The 23,887-nt window shown below is 39.0% G+C and overlaps 2 protein-coding genes across 5 annotated transcripts in view; both read right to left on the reverse strand.

The window, feature by feature from the left end:
- PRPF39 (pre-mRNA processing factor 39) overlaps nucleotides 1–16,944 on the reverse strand; it is a 28,417-nt gene extending 11,473 nt beyond the window's left edge. The window contains exons 1-7 of one of the 2 annotated variants that reach the window (XM_063290589.1): nucleotides 16,827–16,944; nucleotides 11,347–11,710; nucleotides 7,727–7,852; nucleotides 6,946–7,064; nucleotides 5,892–6,059; nucleotides 3,100–3,268; nucleotides 1,693–1,800 (exon numbers count right to left, since the gene is read on the reverse strand). In XM_063290589.1, coding sequence (XP_063146659.1) covers nucleotides 1,693–1,800; nucleotides 3,100–3,268; nucleotides 5,892–6,059; nucleotides 6,946–7,064; nucleotides 7,727–7,852; nucleotides 11,347–11,676 — 1,020 coding nt within the window. In that variant the 5' untranslated portion in view covers nucleotides 11,677–11,710; nucleotides 16,827–16,944. Of the gene's footprint in view, nucleotides 1–1,692; nucleotides 1,801–3,099; nucleotides 3,269–5,891; nucleotides 6,060–6,945; nucleotides 7,065–7,726; nucleotides 7,853–11,346; nucleotides 11,711–16,299; nucleotides 16,318–16,826 lie in introns of those variants that run through there. The other variant, XM_063290590.1, reaches the window with a different exon arrangement.
- Nucleotides 16,945–21,281: 4,337 nt separating this feature from the next.
- TOGARAM1 (TOG array regulator of axonemal microtubules 1) overlaps nucleotides 21,282–23,887 on the reverse strand; it is a 32,465-nt gene continuing 29,859 nt past the window's right edge. For 2 of the 3 annotated variants that reach the window (XM_063290593.1, XM_063290592.1), the window contains exons 21-22: nucleotides 22,959–23,045; nucleotides 21,282–22,429 (exon numbers count right to left, since the gene is read on the reverse strand). In XM_063290593.1, coding sequence (XP_063146663.1) covers nucleotides 22,176–22,429; nucleotides 22,959–23,045 — 341 coding nt within the window. In that variant the 3' untranslated portion in view covers nucleotides 21,282–22,175. The remainder of the gene's footprint in view (nucleotides 22,430–22,958; nucleotides 23,046–23,887) is intronic. The other variant, XM_063290594.1, reaches the window with a different exon arrangement.

The raw sequence follows: 23,887 nt of genomic DNA on the forward strand, positions 1-23,887 counted from the left end.
TGCTGGCACAGCCGTGAGGAGCAGGAAGTACAGAAAAAATGGACGTTGGACACTGAAGGATAGAATTTTTAAAAAATAAATTATACAAATAAAGTACAATGATTCAAGAACAGCCTACAGTTGTCTTTACTGTAAGTTTAAATATTATTTCAAGTAAAATATTACTTTCTAAAATAAAGCTATTAATTAAAATATGCTGACTGCAGTAGAAGCTAAAGGGAGTACAAAAGGATTTGGAACCATACCTAGGTTACTCAAAATTATCTACATTTATAGTATTTATTTGCTCTGACTCACCCATTTTGAGTGACTTGTCAGACTGCACAGTATCCCATTTAACTGAAATGTACAGACTCCAAGCATCATGTCATCAAGCAACATTTACGCAAGAAGCTGCAGACATGATGCCCTTGGCAAAAAGCATATTACTAGTGCTAGGTATGTCCAAGGACCCTATTCCTGACTAAAATTATCTTCAATACGTTTTATGGACAGCATTTTCAGGGAAAAAACTCACACTGGGGGCCTTTGCAGTTATAAAGCCACATATAATAAAATAAAATTATGAAAAGCAGAAAACGAGAGAAGATGTATGCTGTTCCAGCAAAGACCAATCTTTAATCAATGTAAACACCTGAAATGACCCTAAAATCAGAGCATTTTAGACTTTTCTAGCTCTGGAAAGCAGATGAACATCATGTGCTGAAATTTTAAAATGTTCAAATTAATTGAGAATGTAGGGAAAGGGTTCCCATAGGTGGGAAACAGATTTCTAATTTCTTTTACTATAGTTTTTATCAGTAGAACAGCTGTCTGTTCTGACATTTTTAGGTCTATGCTATAGGCCATTTTGCTGGGAATTCTGGTACTCATAGTACAAGTGCATTTGCATGGTATAAAGACTGAAAGGTTGGCCTAAACTAAAGCTACTTATGAAAACTTGGCAGATTCATAATGTATGTTTCCTTAAAATACTGAGAAGGAAATGTGTATGAGGAGACAGCGTGCATGTACTACAACCTCTAACTTTGCAAAATGAGGGCAGATTTTATTTTTCCCTATGATCTGTTTCAAATGCAGTTTAAACTACAAAATGAAATGCCTACATACATTCTAACCTACCTAAACAAAAATCCATTCAACATTTTCACTAAAGGTGGCATGTTTGTTAATTAGCAATGGTCAATACTGTTTTGTAAAGCCACAAACATGCAGCTGGCAGCTTCCTTTTAAAAAAATGTCAGTATGTTACCATGTGTCAAGCAAATGGAAGAGCCAAGGCAATGTCCCATCAACTGTATAGCATAGCAAAACTGTTCTCACTGACAGAACACTGAAATGTCTTCCTCATGAAAACATTTATTTTCAAATTTGTATGCCATCAAATTTTCATGCCTCATAGCACCTTACTATATTCTATTACACAGTAATTTTTTTTCCAAATAATAATAAAATATTGAAATGCAATACTCAATAATAAGAATCAAGTTTTTCTAACAATAAACATCCATGTATCAGCAATCACAACCATTCCCCACAGAATGGAAAAGGTTAAGTCTTTAAAAACTTCTACAAAGCCATCAGCAAGGGGGCCAGCCTAATTTCTAGAGGGAGGCTGTTTAATAATGCAGTGCCATGGCAGAAATGTAGTATCTATCTTCAACTTTGACAAGATTATTCAAATGAACTTACCCCTTCTTCAAAATTCCACCGTTTGCTGACTTCATGCTCATTGTGATTGAACATTTCTTGATGAATCTCAATGATTCTGTGACGCATGTTTTCTATTTCAGTGATTAGCTAAACCAGATATTGGAAGTGTTAATACAATTCAGGCAGGGAGACATTTTTATTTAGACGTTTCTGAAACAAGTACCTACTCTGGATGAGAATGAAAAAAATCTATACTAGTGGGACTGTAAAATATGATGTGTTTCAATAGGACTGCTGCTACATATTCCAGTTTAAGATGAATAAAAACCCTAAAATTAACAATGACCTTCTACTCCCACAGCCTTTATCAAAAGACAATACTTGACTACACACAGAATGGAAAATACATCTCAATGGACTCTAAGAATCCTGAAGAATGATTACCAGTCACTTGACAGTATTGTGCTAGACTATTTGCCTGTGGCTAGACCACACTAAAAAAAATGTGGTTTCTTTCGTTTGGGTCTTAGTGTGCTTTACCTTGCAGTGAACCTGGAAAACCATGGTTTATGGCTTTACATGTTTTGGAGATCCAACCACTTGTAGCTTATTCAATATACCATGTTAATGTCCTAGCACAATATCTGAAACAAGGATGTGCAAAATGATGGGGAAGATGTTTCCATTTGAACTTGGAACAAACCATCAGGTTCCAGATATTCTGCTGATCAAGAATTATCCTGTGGTTGCACCACAATTAATTCAGTTGAGAAGAAAGAAAACCATACAGTCAAATCAGTACACCCTTCCTCCAATAACCTTTCCTGTTCCACAGCAAGGAAGTGACAGGTAAGGGGTAGGGAAATGAAACGGAGTATCTCCACCTAAAAGCACTTGGAAACTTTCAAATAAAAGTTTCAAATTGGGCAGAGTTGTTATTGACTTTACCTTGCAGTGGACGGGTTGTGTGCATGTGTGTGTTAAACGCAGATACCTGAACTAGTTTACCAGACCAGTATAACTTTTTAAAAATATCTGCCTAAACTGTATCTGTACTAGAATATTTGTAAGTTGTTGTTGAGTTTCTATATTAACATGTGGGAAAACTGACAAGTTGGCTGAAAGGTCAGATCCTGCACTGAATCAGGGTACCAAAATTATTACATGAGATTTCAGAAGCATCCAAGGAAATGGATGTTTAAAGGCAGACAGATAGAAGACAAGAACTGGGACATATAGAATGTGAGCATAAATGCACATACATTTGTGTTTCTGTACAGAAACAAAGTTCTGAACACAACTTTGAATGGCACTTTCAACAGAAACACTTCCAAGCATGTTTTTCCCTGCAAACAGCTGACTAAATTATACAAAACTGCTAGCACCCAAGAAGTTGGTTACTGTACTTACAAACTGCACTCTTATTCAACAATGTTGATTGCTTACTTTAGCAGGGTCAGTGATATCTTCAATTCCAGAAGGTTGGTTATCCCCAGGGGGTTCATCCTCCCCATTATGACTATTGGCGGCAGAAGCAAGTTCTTTACGCAGCTGAATAAATTGTTCAGTAGTAAGAAGGTCTCGAGGCAGATTATTCTGGACGTGCTCTTTGAACCTGCAAAGAGTGGGAAGTCTGAGTATTTTATGTTCACTACTACACAACACAGAGGTCAGGGTGAACCATTAGCTATTCCAAGCTCACTACACATACTACTGAAGCACACGCACAGTTCTGAACAGCTAGAGAAAGATAAAGCAGCTCAGACTTATGCCAAAGAGCTCTGAGAACATCACCATTCAATTTCAGTTTTAATCTGTGGAAGTATATGACTTTGCATCTTCCAGATTAAGAAAGGTTTATTTCTTCTATCTGAACTACATAATAAAGTAGCTGAACTTGTTAGGTCTTTTTAACTGCAGGCAAGTTAGCAGAAGCCACTAGTTTAACATGAATGCCTTCTGCAGTCCCAAGAATATAAAATGCAGTTATAAAATGGATGAAGAAAAAACATTAATCTTCCAGACAGAAAACACTAAAGAGAAGTTCACTGGCTATATTTTAAAGATTACTCAAGACTGCCTCCACCACTGGCTTCTACTCTGCATACAGCTTCACAGCAACTTTTCCCAAGCTGAAGCCACCATGTATTGAATTGCAATTCTAATTTTCTTCTGCTGGCATAGCAACTGCAGTAGACCATGTTAGGGAGGGCTGCAGCTGCACAACTGACCACCTAGAAACATTTCAGAAATCTAGCACATACATTTATGTTCTTTAATAGGCCGACAGATTTAGTTCTCATGTACAATGTAATGTAAGTCTAATTAATAAAAGAATGAATTCTGTGGGATAGACCCAATGCGATATCCATTAATGTAATGGGATTATTCTTTCCTTCCTCGTTCTCCCTGATTTTCCAATATGGCCTCCACACATGGGTGGAATGCAAGGGTGCCTCAGAAAAGGAAGGGGGTCCATTTTAACAATCTACTGGTGGATACACATAGTTGGATATAACGCTCCATCAGTCCTTCAGATCCTTCTGTAAAGTCTAAGAACAATTTAACACTCTAGAAGTCTTCCAAACAGGCCAGATCTGCAACCCCTCAATGTCTCTTATGTAGCCTACTGCAAGGGTCCTTGGGCCACCCAAATCTACTCCCAGTGCCCACGCAATCTCATTGGGGAATTGGGTGCATAAACTCTGTGTACCTTTTCAGCAATACCATCAACTTCTCAAGAGCTTGCCCAACAATATGTGGGATGCTGGGAGCTGAATTCCCTTAGAGCAGGTTTCTCAACCAGGGTTCCGTGGAACCCCAGGGTCCGACAAGAGGTCGGTAGGGGTTCCTTGGGAGATCACGATTTATTTTAAAAATTATTTCAAATTTGGGCACCGTCACATTCAAGAGGTAAGTTTCATTTTTTATTTTTAGTTTAAAAACATTGTTGATGCATATATACAGGACTAAACATGAAGCAAATATAATACTTTTGTAACTTTTGGCCTATATTTGAACCTGAACGTGCAGGGGTTCCCTGAGGCCTGCAAAATATGTCAAGGGTTCCTGTCCTAATAGTCAGGAATCACGCTGAGATGAGGAGCAAGTCTCTAGTGTTTATTACTGCTACATAAGACAGAATCCTAACTGAAGAACCGTGGGAAAACCCAGACAGATAAACCCCAAAAGTCAAGGCGGGTCTGATCTGTGTCTCTTTGAATGGCTGCTTAATTCCTCAGTACTACGCCTGCGTTTTCCCCCCTGGATAGAGGCCCCCTCCTGCTCGCCATCAGTACTCGTGACAGTTCCTCCAGGTTCAAAAAGTTGAGAACGGCTGCATTAGAGACTAAAACACATGAGAAGATTAATAGATCATCTTTTCATGCTTTTTCTTTGGCAGAATGGGATATTTTGTTTGTATTTACTTACTCAGACAACAAAAATACATATGCACATTCATAAGTGGTCCAGGACTAGGAATCAGCACCACATCCTATACCAAGATTCAAAAGTCTGCCATTCCTAATGGCACACAGTGACTTAACTGTTCTTAAAATTGTTTTGGTAAGAGTAGTAAAACTGTACTGTTTTGCAAAGCACAGAGAAGTTGTTTTAAAAATGGTTTGGACAATACTTCAGTGTGAAAACACAGCTCATTACACCTCACTTAAATGTTACTATTACATGTTTATCCTGCCTTTTATATATTTGGGCCAACTCAAGGTGTCGAACATACCTAATACTCCTGCCTCTTCTGCAAAACAACAACTCTGTGGGGTGGGGTGGGCTGGGCTGAGAGAGTGTGACTCAACTCAACTCAGGAAAAATCTACAGAACAATATTGTGGAATCTGGTTCTTCACAATGTGGCAAAATATGGCTGGAGAGAAGTTCAAAAACACTCAGGAAAGGATTCCTGCCTTGATCTGTAGGTCAAATTACTATGTTACCATGTAAGTAATATGGCACACAATTTCTTTAATTTACCAATGGTCATTATCATAAAATGGTATTTAAAAATCACCTTTAATTACAATATTATTATACAATGAGTATTTTTACTAAGTTATGCTGCACTTTTCCTGTTTGGAGTAAATCACGAAAGGGTTCAAACCCACCTCCAGGCAAAAGGCTGAATGTATTTTAACAACCGCCAAGAATTTTCAGCATTGTAAAAATGTAGCATACAGTAATACCGAGAGAAGAACACTATCCAAACAATTATAATCCTGATACCTTTGGAAGTGATGGCTGTATAGCTGTGTTGGAATTCCAAGAATACGATCAAATATAGTAGTCACTGCTCTCAAATTGCCTTGCTCATTTTCCCAATTGATATACATTTCCCAGAGTTTGTCTGAGCGGAAATCTGTCCCTGCAGCAAGCACTGCATGTTCATAGGTCCTGGGGCAGAAACATGAACAAGGTATTTTTTCATCAGCACAAAATGCACCATGTACCAAATCAGCAATGTTTAATTTAAAAAAGAATGAAGCCACCAAGACATGATTTCAAACTATTTAACACAGAATACCTTTTAGATATTTAAAGCAGAATACCATGTTTAGCACTCTATTGTATGCGATTGGAAAAGTTACAGCCTTATACAAAACAAATAGCCTTCCTCAAATTCAGTCCTTTCAATATTTTGGAACAACTTCTTTCAGGCCCAACCAATGATTTCCCAGCAAGAAACACCGAACTTCTATGCCATATGATTAAAAAAAAAAAGAAGCATGGCAGTGGCAAGCAAGGATCTGAGTTGTAATCTGGTGCCACTACACTATGCTGTTAATTACTTTTTTAAAAAATAAAACTATACATATCATGCATAGGATTTTTATTCACATGCCTACACACTATCTAAAGCAGTGTTTCTCAACCTTGGCAGCTTGAAGGTGTGTGGACTTCAACACCCCGAATTCCCTACCCAGCCATGTTGGCTGGGGAATTCTGGGAGTTGAAGTCCATACAACTTAAAGTTGCCAAGGTTGAGAAACACTGATCTAAGGGAAATGAATTTTAGAAGGTGTTCTGAAGGCTGAGCACAACACCAGACCAATCTGGCCTTTAGTAAACCAGTAAACAAGTACACTTCAACTGTAAGCATCATCAGTTCCTGAAGCCCTTGCAGTAAATGACAATTCTAATTCCAAGCAATTGTGAAGAGAGAAGCAATGTGCTTCTCCAGGCAGAATCCTGGGGTGTCCTTTCATATGACCAAGCACAGCCCTAAGTAGAATTCCGCTGCACATGATAACATATATCAGATTCTTTTCAACCAACTTACCCTCTAATGGTCCCAACAGTTTCTACATCACTGGAATCCAGTGTTTCTTTGAGGAAATTTATATAATGAATCCAGAGATCAACACTAAGAGGTATCGCCTGGAGTCCTCGCCGATACACCTACAAAGAGAACACCAAATAGCTATCCTTCGAACCTTTAGTTAGGCAAGATGAGAGAGGCAACACTGTGTTATCTGGTGAACCTTACGAAATACTAATGTACTGGAATTTTGTTTAAATAATCTACCATTACCATTTGGGTGGAGGTTGGCTAGAACATGGCAATGCTCTGATCTCCACGTGCGGAGTCTTGATCTTCAAAGCGCAGCAGTCCCTGCATCTGACCAGGCTGTGTGGGCAGGCTTTGGGGTACAGACCATAGGGCACAGACCCTTTAGAGCACCAATGACAGCGTCTGACCAAAAATGCAATAAGATGTAGCAATGGTGACCAGCAAAACCAACCACAGCGTTTGAATTTTGTGAAATAATAAATGTATAATGTAAGTGACAGAAAAGCCCTGCCCTACTTGTTAAGCTGCAGTGTAATGCAGACGCTTGCACTGCAAAGCTTGACAAACTGTAGTAGAGGTTTAACGCACCTGCCAACAAAGAAAGAAGATATTAGCTCCAAAGGCCATAAGGAGTGACAAGTGTAAATAGAAAACCCTGTATGAAAGTGGCAGGTACTGGCAGCCAAAGAATTTCTTGCAACGCAGTGGTTTGGTCATCATTTGGCTCACAGAACCCAAGAGCAACAGCTGCATTCCACTATATACATACCTCATCTGACTGTTTCATGTTATTGTGCCGCTTCTCGAGGTCTGCATACTTCTTCCAATAGCCATAACAATATGGGTAATGAGCGAAAAAACTGTCAAAGGCTTTCCTTGCAGCTGGTAAATGGTTCTGGGAAAAAATACACAGTGCACGATTTAGCAGTTTTAGACTCTGCAGTAGATTGGGAGGGAAAAAAAACTAACTTGTGTATCATCTGCCTTAAAAATAGAATCAAAATAAACATCTTGAGGGAGGAAGTGACTGAAAAATCTATTTGAAGATCAAGAGCCCAAGATTCAAAACATTATTACTTCCCCATAAAACATTTAAAAGAACAGCTATCCACTTGACTATGTACACTCTTGATCTGAGTATAATCCAAATGAAAGAAAAGCCCAGTATACCTTGGAAACAACTTTCCTCTTTAAAATTCTACAGATACAGCCAAAAGTACTGGTATCCCTCCACTTTTCCCCAATGAATCCCAATTTACCATGAAATAAGTTGAAACTGACCCAAATAAACGGCATCCACCATTCTTTATTCCACAGTCCATAAAGTAGAAACTTTGCTTTTGATGTATGACATAACATGTTCTTGTAAATAATAAAACAAATGAATAAAATACTTTTGTCTGGACCTGTATAACATTCTGTAATTTACCAAGCAGCTTCTTGCTGTTTAATTAATAACTTGAGCACAAAGATGGGTTACACAATTACTTGTCTTCTACTCTGTTTTCTCTGCAGGAAACTTTGGTAATCAGCAGCCAGATGTAATTGGTTCAATTAAGGTAACACAAGATACACTTATTTTAATGAGCCATCTAATCCATTACTTGGATAATTTTTCTTATTTTTTAAAGAACATTGGATTGATTGGATTGCCCAGCTTAATCAAGAACTATCTGCTATCAAGAGGCAAGGCTTTAAATTGCTGTAGATTCCACATGGTTCCTCCAAACTACAGTAAAGACTCACTTTATTACATTAATTGGGAGGGGAAAGAATATTTGTTATTGCTTATTGAAAGAATTTGTGTTGATTTATGTATGCCATAAGCACATTACACAAATGGATGCAACTGACATGACTCACATTATTTGCATAATATCTTCATATATAATTTGTAAATCACTTCAGGTATCATGACATTAAGGAAAAATTAACATAAATTTAATTGGCTTGCCTGGTCTACTTTGGATGCAAAGGACTACTCTGCAATTTCAGAGAGATGTCTGGACAGAAATCCTGAAATTTGCTAAATGGAGGGCTGTTAAATCAAGCTTTCACCATATTTTAAAACATACATGGCAACATTCCACAAGTCCAAAATACTAAATCTTTATTGTCTTATTTTGACATATGTGATAAAGAAGATTCAGCAGCTTAAAGCTTTCTTAAGCAAATTAAATACACATGTGTCAAAAAAAAAAAGACCTTGAAACATTAATGGTTAAAGTAGATTCTAAAGTAGGGATTCATAAAACGCATTGTAGCAGTACTGCGAATTCCTATACTTTTGCAGTCAGTTCCAAATGCTTTTTTTAAACACGTAAAGATCTTAAAGTCTTGTGCATATTTTTGAAACTATGCTCTTTTCTTAAAGGTAAAGGTTTCCCTTGACAGTAAGACCAGTCGTGTCCGACTCTAGGGGGCGATGCTCATCTCTGTTTCAAAGCCGAAGAGCCGGCGTTTGTCCGTAGACACTTCCGTGTTCATGTGGCCAGCATGACTAAACGGAACGCCGTTACCTGCCCACCGAAGCGGAACCTATTAATCTACTCACATTTGCATGTTTTCGAACTGCTAGGTTGGCAGGAGCTGGGACTAGCAACGGGAGCTCACACAAAACAGTATACAAGCCTTTAGGGACAGCAAGCGTTTAAGTTCACACATGCATTTCTCACACATACATATATAAAGCCATCTTCCATTCATACACATGAGACTATTTTAATAGTCAGTTCAGAGTTCCTTCTTCCCAGCTACAAATGAAGATTGCTGAATTCCAACAGCTATTAATGATAGAAACATAATATTGACGGGCTATCTAAAATGAAAGAATTAAGGACTTGTACCAGAGATTAAAGGCATATATCCTAAGGGCCACAGGCTGTCACATTGTCCATTCCACACTTCCTGGTCCATTGTCTATGGTCTTTCCCTTCTCCACACTTCTAGATTCTCTTACCCACGTAATTATTGTCACTGCTGCTGCCACTCCCATTGCCCTTCCATATACCTATGCTTTGCTATCATCTATATATCCTCTGGGGGGAGATGGGCAGTGGCAAAATTTGAATTATAAATAAATAAATAACTACTAAAACTCTCGTGTCAGTTTGTAACCTTCAATTGGGTGAAACAGTGCATCATGGTGCAACATGTTTTGAAACAAGATACCACAAATGGGCTAATTTACAGAATGCGTCCAAACTCCGGGACCCATTGTCCTGGCTAAGCAAGAATCACGCCGAGATGAGGAAGGAGTCTCTAGTGTTTCATTAATGCTATAGTAGACAGAAAATCCTACCAAACTGAAGAAGTGTGGGAAAACCCAGACAGATAAAGGCGGGTCTGTTCTGTGTCTCTTTGAATGACAGCTCAAACTCTCTAAACTATGCATGCGTTTTTGCCCCTGGATAGTGACCCCTCCTGTTCACCATCAGTACTCATGACATCCATGACTCCCATGGAACTGACATTTTGCGAATTTTACGAAACACTTTATGACATAATACAAAATGCCATAAAACATTTCCTGTGGTCAACTCCTGATGGTGACTGTGCTGTACAATTCAATATGAATGACATGGGCTATTTTCAAGGCAGATACATCTCTCCCTGAAGTTTGAAGAACTTTTCCAGTACATTAGAAGCTCTGCCATTGTTGAAGGCATTGAGGAATCTGGTAGGGAAATCTCTCTGAAATGACTCAATGGGTCATGGGTTGTCTAGTAGACATTAATTCTTTGTATCCTAGACCGAGTTTTCCTACACACTGGCCTCCCCAAGTGACTGAAAGAGACTTCTTCTCTTGTACAGGCAAAATAATGGCAAACTGCTGCTACAGGACCCTTCTCCTTGCCCTTTACACACAAATCTATCACCAGAACATCTGGTTTGAATACTCAGAATATTTTAAGAGTGCTAGAACTTCAAGGTGCAGATTAGTGGAAGAAATCATATACCAAAGGCATCTTCTGGTGGAAATGATGGGAAGAAGTGAAGAAAATCAATATTTGGAAGCTGGACAGTCTTCAGATGTGTATTCATTTTGCTCTCAATTCACCCATTTCTTACAGGTGGCATGCAAAACATTTTACAACACTGAATGTGGTTCTTAGTATAAGACAGATCAACCACTCATATTCAACAAGGAAGCCTATTTTCTATAAATGTTACTTTCTTAAACTATTATTCAGAAACATAAAAAAATCAATTATTTTTATATGAAGTTTCAATATATCGTGTATGTTTAATTCTTGAGCTCTTTCATGAAACACTAACATGACTTCCCTGAACTTCAGGGATCACATATTGGCTAGAACCATGAAATTATTGCTCATACATTCAAGCAGTGGACACCACTACACACACATAAAAGACAGAACTACTTACCTCTTGTTCTACATATTGAAGGAGGTAAACCCAACCTGTGAAATCTTGTGGGTTAGTTTCAACTACTTTCCAGAACTTTTCAAAGTCAGCAGGGAACGAATTTTCAGGATCAGAAGTCTTTATAGTTTCTGTGTCTGGTATTTCAGTGTCCTGAACAGTCTCTTCCTGGGAATTGGCACTAGGAGAATTATCAGGGGACTGCTCCATCTCCATGACACTCATGATCTCTGTGCTAAAGTCAGCTGTCTGCTCATTCTTGGCTTCAGTGTCCTTACCCATGTTCTCACTTTTCAAGTTGCTGTTGTCTTCTTTATGTTCTGAACTCTGCATAGCGACTGGTACCTTTTTATCTTTATGAAGTAGTCTGTAAATGCAGAAAATGAACAGCATTAGTACTGTCTGTTGAATTTTCATTATATAGGCATCTGACAATACTTGTTTTAGTAAATATAACTTTTGATAGAGGACAATTAAGTTAGATGAACCAAAGCTGAATGAAAGCATCTCAAGTCTTTCTAACATATAGATTGACGGCAAAGTATATAAAGCAAAGTATCAGAGTCAAAATCTTTTCAAGTCCTACAACAAAACTATCTTGATTAACAAGTGTGTAAAATTCTAACTGGAGTAAACAACTATCCACTCAAATAAACAGCAAAAGCAAACACTTAGCTTTACAAAATCAATTTAATGTAAGAACTTACTATTTTTAATGTTTAATGTGTATATTGCAGCTTCACAGATAAATCTGGAAAAACACAAATTATGACTGCTCAATAAAAATCCAAAGGTGAAAAGAATAAATTCAGCTCAAAGAAATACAGAGCACCAAAATAAACAGCTGAACTCACATCTTAAGCTGCAGCTCTCATAATGAGAAATAATTAACACACTATTTCAGCATAACTATGGTCTGCACAAATTACAAGAAAAAGGAAAATATTTGCATTGTATTTCATATCCTACAATATCCAAATAAAATGTTATATCACTATATCTGACGGTATTGATTTCATGGTGTTTCTCACCCATCTCTACCTCCGAATTCTACAAGGGAGGAGCCAAAGATTCTTATATAAGCATCATCTTCTTTATTCTCAATTACCAGTCAAAACAAGTAAATAAATTAAGCTTTGTGTCCTGCTTCCTTACTGTCAGTCTCACTGAATCAAATTCCAAGAAATTCAACTAAGGTGGGGGGGGGGGGGGAGATGGAGGAACATCTGAGCTTGTCACACAAAAGAGATAACCTGCTCATTCCAATCATTGGCATACACCTAGCAGCAGCTTTCATAGCAAAGGAAGGCACAAGGAAAAGGCAAATCAGCTGCCCTAGCCTGCAATTAAAGAGTGGCAAGAAAGCCCAATCACATCTCATCCCTGAGAGCCATGCATCATCTTTGATAATCCCTAACTTTGATATAAAAAGGCTTGAGGGAAGTGTTATCTATTAATTTCAATCAAGCTGGAACTACAGGACTGACCTTGATGTGGTATCCTCACAGAATGCTTCTGAGTTTGTTGGTATTAATTAACAACATATAATCAAGAACTTTCTAGATGACAATCAATCAGAGCAGCCTATAATTGGGGTAATAGAGTTATCTCAGTTCCCAAAGTCATTCCATGGGAAATGGATTTTAAGTAATACTTTTAGAACACAAAGAAAACCAAAAGCTTTTGAACATGTGTGCAGAGAGGGACTTGGGACTGAATATTAAAAAAAAAATCTGTCATTAGTCAAAATAGAAATCAGACAGTGAACCTATTCACTAGAACTGAGATTTCACAAAAGACTACTTATGAAGGGGTATGAAGCTTTGCCTTTTAGAGCAAATACTTGGCTATACAAAGGCTTGGATCTCGATATGTATTCCTCCAATGTAGGAAAAAAAATGTCATTATTCATGGTTCAGAAAAAAAGATCTAAAAATACAATGGTAATAACCACAATTCTCAAGTTACAATTTTCAAGGTATTTATGAGGAGGACATGGAATGTGTGAACGTCACCCCTGAAGATGCCTTGGATCAAGTCAAATGGACACGGATATGCCGACAAGCAGACCCTGCCATAGCGCGGGAATAACGCTAGGAAGAAAAGTCAGATATAAAGCTTCAAATTGTTTCACTTTGGTTGGGTATGTAAGTCTTCTAATGAGCCTACTTGACTCCTGATGACTTCACTGTTTTCACAATTTTTTTGGCAACAGTACAGAAATGGTTTGCCACAATATTCTTTCAAGATGTTTTTGGTCCAGGGATTACCTGATAGTCTCTGATCCAAGTATTTGCCAGGACAGATCCTATTTAACTTCTGAGCCCCCAAAAGATTCCATATGCATTTTCATGCTCAACACATTACCAAAGTGGTAGCCCTATTCTTACTTAGCCAGGATAAGCCTTCTTGAACATAGCTGAACTCATATTGTGTACATGTGTAGAATCCAAATGCATACATATTTAGTAGTAGTTGGCTGAAGATTAAACAGAAAGGTATTTAAATTTCATATTAAGAAACAAAAACACTTTTGTGAAAGACATTGAATAAACTCATTTTTTTAAAAGAGGTACAAAATATGTAGATTGTACAGAATTTAAAAATATTTTGGGGGGGTCAGGAATGGGTTAAAAAAATAGATTTGGAAATCCTAAGTAGTTTCTAAAATCTTGAAGTTGGTATAGAGAACCACAGAGTTGATCTTGGAGAAACTATGGGATGGCAGTTAGAAAAATATGATTTAAGTCCAGGACAAAAAGAAAACTTTAGAAACTCAGACTAGCTACGCCTTAATTCCCTTGAGTATAAGAGGGAGGGAGGGAAAATATCAGACTTTCAATATTGTCACTATAGATTATATCAATAGAATTTTTTTACTGTCATATTTCTTTACCGCCCAACTTGTAATGACTCTGGGCAAGTTCCAATCATTCTTGTGTGTCCTGACCTGGCCTACATTATTGCTGTATTATTTTTATGGCATTTAAGGGTTTGAGATAATATGAATTAATGCTACACTTTTTATGTTTTTATTTATTTATTTGATTTGTATGGCCATTCATCTTATACAATCTAACCCTGGATGGCTAAGAACCATAACATAGAAAAATTAAAGAAAACCACATTTATGGCAACATACATAGAATGTCCAAGGTAAACAATAAAAAGTAATAAATTTCCAAATTATAAGGGAAAAAAAACAATATTCACTGGCATCAAATTATTCTTCAAATCCCCCCCCCCAAAACAATTTAGTTTTAATAACTTTTGGAAGAGCAACAACAGGGGGGTGAGTCTGATCTCCAGAAATAGGGAGTTCCAGAGCACAGGCACAGAAAAACGGTGCCTGCAAACTTCGGTTCCCTTCACTCTGTGAAAGACTACTTTCCAGCTGAAAAAGGCATTTCAGAAGGTACCTCAGAGCCAAGCCCGAGAGCTATATAGGTCAAAGCAAGCACTTTGAATTGCACCTGGAAGCTGATAGAAGGCACAGGAACACTCTTACTCATGGGGACAAGAGCCAGCTAATAACCAACCGTAAGAAGGAATCCTGGACCAACTGAAGCTTCTGAGTGATCTTCAAAGAGAATTTCATGTGGGGCAGATGGGCAGTGATAAAAATTTGATAAATAAATAAATTTAAATAAATTTCATGTAAAGTACATTGCAGTAGTCTAAGCACATGGTGGTAAGGACATGTGTTATTGCCTTGAGATCTCCCCTCTTCAGATCTCAATGTACAAATAGCAATTAAAAGCCTATTTTGTCCCCTTTAGATTCTAATAACAGCCAGACCTGGGTCAAGATAATGACAGGATCTCCTGCATGACTGGATGTACTGATACTGTACCACAAACTGACAGATGAGCAAATCAAGCCACTTCATGTACATGTTAAAATCCAGGAGGGATAGAACCAATGGAGCAATCACTAGGCCAATCTCTGTTCACCTAGGCAAACTGACAGTAAACATTGCTGGTGTCCTATAATGCAAACAGAAAAGAGGGGAGGTGGGAAAATATAAGCTTGGGAAGCATAGATATTTAGAAGATGCAAACCCACAGAGCACTAGGAAACAAGAGAGACTTAGCTGAACAAATATAATCTTCATATTTACATCATGTCTGCATCTCTACTGCCCACATTATTTTACCCCATTTGCTCTTCTACTTCCAGCCCTACAATTTATTTCTTTTGCTTAAAAGATTTCAAGTGATGGGACCAGAAGTCTGACAATCCAGTGAAAACAAACATTAATCTCCACAGAGATAAATCTGTTAACCAAAGAAAAATGAACTCCCCAAATCCCAAATGCTGCTTCCTTTAAAAAATTTCATCCTGATTATATCAGCTACAAATAAACAAATTAATATGCACGATTTTTTGCTGCCTTCCCCTAAAGTTATATTATTTCTTCACTGCAGGAGTCTGATCAGCAATGCCAGCTGATAAACATTAAGGACACAAAAAACTCACTGGCTCCTTGGGCAGTGGAATCGAGAGAGTAAGAATGCAGGTCAATGAATAATGTAACTTTCTTCCATGCTATTCTTTGTTACTTCCTTTAAATCTCCTTTCAAAGCCCATATTCCCATGAAGTCTTTCAAAACCCCCGGTTCCTGTAACACACTTCAGGTATGTGCCGCTGTAAAATTTCATACTTCTTCTCTGACATGCCTGTCTCTTAACTCTATCGTTTCCTTTTTAGTGGCAAGCCCCACCGGCCATGACATCTGTTCTCGTGTATTCCTTACTGGATTATGACCATTGAAAGGGCTGAGTCAGGATTAGAAAGTTATGCATGTAGCCATTGATTAGGAGGAGCGATGCAAAGTGAACACACGCATAATCACGCCTTTCTCTCATGACCTAAACCAGCTTCCCAAGCGTCTTAAGCGTGCGATACTACAGCCACATGGCTGGCGAGCACCCGAATCATAGTCTAACACATACGGAAAGCGCCAGCTTGGGCAAAGCAATTCTAATCGGAGGAGTAAGGCTGGGAGAAACTCGCTAGGCGGGCTCCTTGTCTGAAGCTCCAGGCGGACATTCCATGCCGGGGAGAAAGAAAGCTGGACTCGCCCGCTCTCCCGGCAACAACGCCCGATCCAGCGAACTCGGTTCACGCCGCTCCTTCTACAAAGAGTAGCGAAAGAGGGGCTTCTCCCTCGCTTGCGCGCGCGCTTGCCCCCCTGCCCCCACGCACGCGCGCACGCCTTCGCCCGCCATAGGGGGCACAGCCGCCGCCTCAGGCCGCGCCAGCCTCGAGGGGGGCGGGGAAAGACGCCAAACGGCGGAGGGGAAGGCACGGGACGTATGTCGGAGGGCACGCTCACCTCCCCTTCCCGGGCTGCCAACCGCCTTGCCCTCCCCTCGCCTCAGCGAGCGTGGCTGGCGAAGCGGTTGCTTTTTTACCTCCCTCAGACCTCTAACACGCACACGAGGATGCTTCTCGTTCTTTCGCCCGTTTCCCCACAGACCTGGCGCGTGTTCTCTGCCATCAGTCCCGCCCGCCCAGTCGTCGCCGTCGACGCGATCCTCTGAGCGGCCTCCGGTCCGTCAGCCGTCCGATCGAGCGTACTGCGCAGGCGCGCCAGACCCAAGGCCTCTCTTTTTGGTGCAATCTGACTTGCGCCGACGGCGGGAAGAAGGAGGCGCATGCGTGTTGGTGCCCAGCCGGAGGCACGGAAGACAATCCCCTAAAAGAGCATGCGCTCGAAAGGAGTCTAGCTCGGCCTTCCTGCGACGTGGCTGTTGCGGGCCTCTAGAGACTGGAGAGCGGTATCAGTCCGCGATTCACGCTATGCCGCTGGTTACGGGCTAGTGTAGGGTCAACTCCCTGCTCTAGTTAAGCCCCTTCTTCTGTTGTGTTACTCCAAATGTGGACGCGGTGCAGTTCTAATCGTCTTCGGCTAAAATGGCGGCGTAGCCAGGCAGGCTCCTACGTTCACCCAAGCGCCTATCCCGTCACTCCCTGCCCTGTAATGGCTTAATCTCGTTTGGGAGGTGCAGACATGCGATTTTTTTGTTTCTGTGTGATATCTGGGAACTCGTGGGCACACTTGACAGGGGAAAACTCCCAGCACAATTTTGACAATATTTGCTGAGATGAAGGAAGGCGTCCTATATTCTCGTCAGAATTTAGCTGGTTAGAAACGCGTTGTAAGTGTGTTCCATCACTGAAGAATACCTCGGCAAGAACTGAGGCGCTAAGGAGAAGGATCTCTGGAAAGCTCAAGCGCTGCCAAAAAAAAACCCACTTGTGCTCTTCAAGGACTTGTTCCTGTCATTGTAATTTGCTAATCTAGGTGATTGAAGAACGAAGCTACCCAATCGTTCACGTCAGATTTATTACAGGAAAATAGTCACTGCCAAAAGTTATCAAACTCGGTACCGAGAAAGCTCATCCGTCCCCTATGCTGAATGACTTCGATCATTCATCGGAATTTTTTTTTCATTTACATTGAAGCGTGCTCAACAAAGGCGAATTGATCAATCTCATAAAAATGCTTCTAGATTATACTTAGGAGGTGACTGAGGGGGCAATTGAAAAAAAAATCTGAAATACTTTATTCTCCAGTAATGTTTTGGAGTCGGGAAGCATCTAAAACTAACAAAATAATTCTATACTAGAGCTATCCAAAAACTTTTTAAGATCTTGCAGCTGAAGAATAAATATTTTTAGTTTGAACTCAGCTGTTGATCCCTCTATAAATGAATAAACAAACCTTGTAACTTAGCATTTGAAATCTCCCTGTACATGATCAGGTAACTCGACTCCCAGCTGTTGTTGGATCCCTGCTGTGTGTTTTTTAAATGGTTTCAAACGTTTGTTATGAAGTAGTTTTTCTTTTAATTTGATCTTTGTACATTTACAGATAAATAAAAATACAGATAACTTGCTAGTTTGTTTGATACAGTTTTGTATTTTTTCCTCTGCTAAATATTTGGTTTTATAGTAGTAAAATAATAGTTTTCTTTCTGTTTAATAGTGTCATCAGGTGAGCCTGTGGCATACTAAATGGTGAAGGATGTTTGGAGTTGCAGTCAAAAATGTCACTTTAAATATGTTAACTGTGTTCTAAGCTTGCAAGTATTAACCTTGTTCCTTACTCTGTTTCAGTGATATGTTCCCACCTTTTCTTGTTTTAAAGGGTTAACCCTATGCTTTGGTACTTAAGAGAATTGGTGTACTGTACTGCTGTGTCACAGGGTTTTTCTTCTTCTTCTAAATATTACATAACAGACTACAAATAATATTGTATTAAAAACTAGGAAAAAATAAAATATGACATCATCTATTTATAACATTAATGGAAATGTACAGAAATTCCTAATCTTATTGCTTAGCAAATGTTTGAGTTTTTTTTCCAAGTTGTATACTTGAGGGTTTTTTTTTCTCCATTAAATGATGTTTTTTTTTCTCAGAGACCTATTAAAGAATTGTGTTTCCTACCTTCATCTCTTTATTCCTGCTTTCAGGAATTCCCTAGCATTTTTTAAAAATTTGGCGTGGTTTAAGATGCTCACAGTTTCCCAGTTGAAATTGTGGTTGAGTCTGTCCATGTGTTGTGAGATTAAGTGTCATGTTCACCGTTCCAATGTTACCGTTACATCGTAACATTTCGCATGTCATTTGGCTGATGCGTGTTTCGTCTGGGAGAGGAGGAGGATTCCATCTCGTGGGATTGTTATATGTTAGCAGCTGGATTGGAATGTGTTTGGGTTATCTCCTGTGTTCAAGGTTCCTTTCCCAGGACATCAGCAGAAACGGTTACCAGCACCGGGGGGGGGGGGGGGGGGGGGAGTTTGCAATGGCAGGGCGAGGGGAGGGATTACGTTTGAGCCGAGGGTTTTTAGTTTGTATTTGGCGCGCTTTTGCTCATTCTCAGCTTTCTCTGTATTTGCATACTATTCTTTAATAAACCAGATATCATTAAGTTCTTGCTTGTGAGTCTGAGTCTATTAGGGTAGGCAATCCTTACATTAAGGAGTTCTCATTGTGTCTTCTGACTGCTAGTTGGTGTTCGTGGATGCGCTCTGCTAGTCTTCTGCCTGTCTGTTCTACATAGTGGCTGTTACAGTCTTTGCACTGTATGTTTTAAATAACTCCTGGTTTTTCTTCTTGGGCTACTGGGTCTTTTGGGTTGCTTAAGATGAAGTTTTAGTTGGTTTATGTGCTACAATAATGCTGAGTAGTTGCAGGCTGTTGGTTGTATTGGAGATGTTTTGATGCATAAGAGTGTTACCCTTTCATAGGTTGAACTTGTTTTGTTGCGGTGGGTTGTGTCAGACACTTTTTGATGAAGTTCTGTGGGTGTCCATTGTGTTAGAAGTTGTTGTACTGTATAGGTAATTTGTTTCCTCTTTCTTACTTGCTTGGTTGCGCTTTCTGGTGGGTTCTTGCTTTTTCTTTTTTGTGCCTTTTGGGTTAATCAAACTTGACTGCATGGACAAGTTGTGGGGAAGCAACAGTGTTGTGGGAAGGTGATTTGGAGGATCCTTGGAACTGGTGGGGGGCTAAATCACTACATCCCTTGCATGTGCAACCCCACTGCAACTAAGAAAAACAATAATTAAAGGAAGAAATAAATGCTGAGACAGATATAAAATGGGGAGGCTACCAGTGTAAGTGGGGAAATGTTAAAATATGGATTTGGTTGTTTATGAGTGTGCAAGGTTTTGTTTGTAAAAATTTCATTTGTGTCGGGTAATTGGAAGTATGCCATTGTTTCACTGTTCAAAAGGAGAGCAGCAGTAGTAAATGTCAAAATTCCAGGGGGTTCTGTCTGTGCCTGGGAGAGTCTGGTAAAATGCTAACTGAGAAGACTATGAGGTGATATTGAACAAAATGTGGGAAGCGCAGTCCAACTTTATGCTGGGCAGATGGGCAGACAAGATTTTTGTTCTTCATTAAGTCATTGAGAAATAACAGACATTTCTTAATAAAGAGAAAACAAAGTTGAATTATGGAATGTTTTACATGAATATGGACTTGAAGTTCGGTTGCCAAATGCAGTGAGAATGGTCTATGATGGAAGCAAAGCATGCATGAGAATAGTTGGATTGCTTAGTGAATGGTTCAAAAGGGATTAAGACCTGGATATGTGATGTCCCTTTTGGTTGTTTAATATGTTTACTGATAAATGTAGAAGAACTACCTGTAATGATATGAGAGATGTGATGTTTGGGATGTGCATGTGTATTTGCTTTCAAATATAGATGATGTCAGATCATGGACTGAGATACTGAATGATTTGCAGCAAATATTACAAGATGTGTTGTATAATGCACCAAGGAAAACACATGAATATTAACGGTTGTTGGGAAAAAAATAAAATATACAAGTTCTGGTGGCAAGTTAGTAGTATGTATGTGATCTGTTCCAAGGAATGAATGTTTGTCAAAAGAAGTAGGAATGGTTATGCTACTGTGTCTTATGAAAGCAAGAACTATGTGTCTTAGTAGAAACATAAAAGGTGAATGCAGCAAGAATGCAATACTTAAGTACGTGCTGAGTAAGTATACAAACTGTGACTGACCAGTAAAGTATGCTGAAGTGATTTGGTCATACTGAAAAAATGAATGAGCATAGAACTGCAAAACAGTACATGAAGGATGAATGCCCAGGGTAAAAGGGGAAGGTTGAGGTGTTGGTGAGAATCTGGGGGAAAAAAGAGGTGAGAAGTTTAAAGAACAAAAGACAATGTATGAAATGCTGAATGAATGGGGTGGAACCAAAGGTAGGGAGATGCAATGAATGGTATTGGTGTAAAAACTTTTTAGCTATGTTTCCTTTACTAATTTGGTTTACTATTTCATACTCCTTTTCTGTGCTCCAAAACAGCACAGCACTATCAGTATGTACCTATGTGTCAGATAATGTTTAAACAAAAAACAGTAATTTTCAAGACAAGCAGAAAAGAGAAATAACATTATTTACAGAAATAAAGCCATTTATTTTTATAACTTTCTTTCAGATAATACAGTACTTGTAGGTGTCATATTTTGAGAGCAGAACTGGCACTATATTGCTGAGGATTGCACATAAGGTCAGAAAAGTTAACACCTTTATAAATTTTGGACAGATAAAATTCAGTAATATTTTTCACACTAAAATATGGAAGCTATATGCAACACGTGCCATCTCTTTTAAGATGTGTTCAAAATCTGTAAAAAAATTATTTTCTATAAATTTTGGTCAACATGCTTCATTAAAACCTTGTCAAAGTTTTACAACAATGTGCAGTTAATTATGCCCAACTGTCAAGCAGATGTAATACATCAACAGCAGCAAAAGCAAGCTAACACTGCACAATCATGAGTGGGACTGATTTTTAAATACATTTTTTTCACAAATATCAGACAGAACCCTGTTCTTCATGTCTCTCCAAAGTCCCTTCCCCCCCTTTAAGGCTATATGAGAAGACATGTCACAACATGATTTCATGATTAAAACTATTTCTAAATTTCATCTTCGTTAGTACACACAGGGCACCATGCCACCAAGTCAAAAAGAGTGCAAAGAAGCAGAGTTGACTTTGCTTTCACAGACATCCAATCCCAATTCTATAGAATCTTGGAACAGCACCAGGAGAGGAAGGAAGTTTGCAAGTGCCGTACTGATTTTGGTTTCAGCCTAGGACTCAAACTGGAAAAATAGTCCTAAATGGTTGGTCATTAAAAGCAGTCACTCCAATTTCATTTCTGCATGAAAAGCGCAAACTTAATAAAGGCAGGCTGCTGGAGAATGATCCACTCCAGCCCGTGTAAAACTATGTTGTTATCCAGAACCTGTAATAACCTTTATATCCATATCAGGGTCTGCTTCAGGTAGTTTGGTCAAGGAATTCCTCCAGAGTTCTTTTTATGTGTGGGGGCTGAGACACAGCTTGGATCAACAGATTCTGACCCATTTGTGCAAAAAGTGCTTTTGACAGTTTAGCAGTGGCTGCCCGAATATTTCCACCAGCTCCAGGTAAGGAGCCACTGTTCGTCATGTTGCCCAACAAATGCCACAAAACCACCAAGACTTTCTGCTCCACTGCATGAGGCTTCCGTGGATACAGCTCAACAACGAGCTCTGGATTCAGGAAAAGAACCAAGGGAGAAAGGTGGTTATTTTTCATAAAAATATATGGCAAGAGGATGCCTTCCTTCCCAGATTATGTCCCGAAACTGAAGAGAAATTCTATCTTAATACCATCTTCTTAAGTAGACTATTGTTGCAAATACAGAAGCAACTGTGGTGGCCCCTATCAAATTATGAACATATGTACTGCATTCAAAAAGTCAAAGCATCTTCTAGAAACACGGTAAAAATTGGAAGAACAAACAGCTTTCTACCAAACTTAAAATTCTTCCTCTGCTTTCAAACACTTCAAATGAATGGAATATTAACAGACTCTATTACATTTGCTTTTCAGTTTACTGGCCCTGAGCTTCAGAATAAAACCCTACCTAGTGCCAACACTGCAATACAGGTAACCCTTGAATAATAAAGACTCCTGAAGATACATGACAGACTTACTCAATATGGATCAGCCTTACGGAGAAAAATCACTGATGAGAAAAAAAAAGACATGAAGCATAAAGAAAACTGAGTGCCTTACCAGCTAGTTTTTCAGTTATGTCTTGTTTGGCTTTTCCATTCAGAAATTGGGCCTTTGTGCAGAATGGCTGGAGAAGCAGATAATTGTCTTGAAGCAAAGGAAACAAGGACATAAAACAGGATTTGCTTCAGGAGACTTAGCTCTGAGTTCTATTAACAGACTTCAGTATAAAACAATGATGATGAAATGTGGTTGTAGAGTTTAGAGGATGGCAAGGGGATAGAAAAATTTAGTCTTAAGTGTCAGAAATCACAGAATCTCAATCGCTGAGTTTACATGCTGCATTAAATCAAAGTATAGTTTGTTTGGATTCACTTAGCATGATGGATAATTCAGCTATTGTGACTTGTGAACTACAATTTCTGTGGGCTGGGTAGGGTGGAGAGCGCTCCTGCTTTTTCATTATTGTTTTAATTCTGAAGGCTACCTGAGAAACATGGCACTGCAGTGATATCACCAGAATGGTTGAGACTTTTTTTTTAAAGGTATTCTAAAAATTGAGTTCTAATTGTGGGAGTGGGGTTACAGAAAGCAGGCAACTTAAATTGGAGAGGAGAAAAAATAAAGTATGGTACCAAGACCTACCTAGAGTTACCTAGGTGATTGAGACAGCATAAAAACAAATATTTGGCTACCAAATTTCAGTAGTACAATATAGTGTAACTCTAGGAGCTACCAAAAAAAAAAGGGGGGGGATATTTCACTTCCAAATTTCAGTAGCACAATATAGTGTAACTCTAGGAGCTACCAAAAAAAAAAAAAAGAGAGAAGGCCTACAAGCAACACATGGGCCAGTAGTTTAATTTGAGTGGACCTTTATGACATAGTCAACAAACTATGGATAACCTAAACCATAACTCAGCATATATTATTGCAACTTGTGAAATGTGAAACTTCCAACAAGTTTTTCCTACATCCTGCAAATCTTC

This window comes from Candoia aspera, chromosome 1 (genome assembly GCF_035149785.1).
Source record: "Candoia aspera isolate rCanAsp1 chromosome 1, rCanAsp1.hap2, whole genome shotgun sequence".
Taxonomy (NCBI): domain Eukaryota; kingdom Metazoa; phylum Chordata; class Lepidosauria; order Squamata; family Boidae; genus Candoia; species Candoia aspera.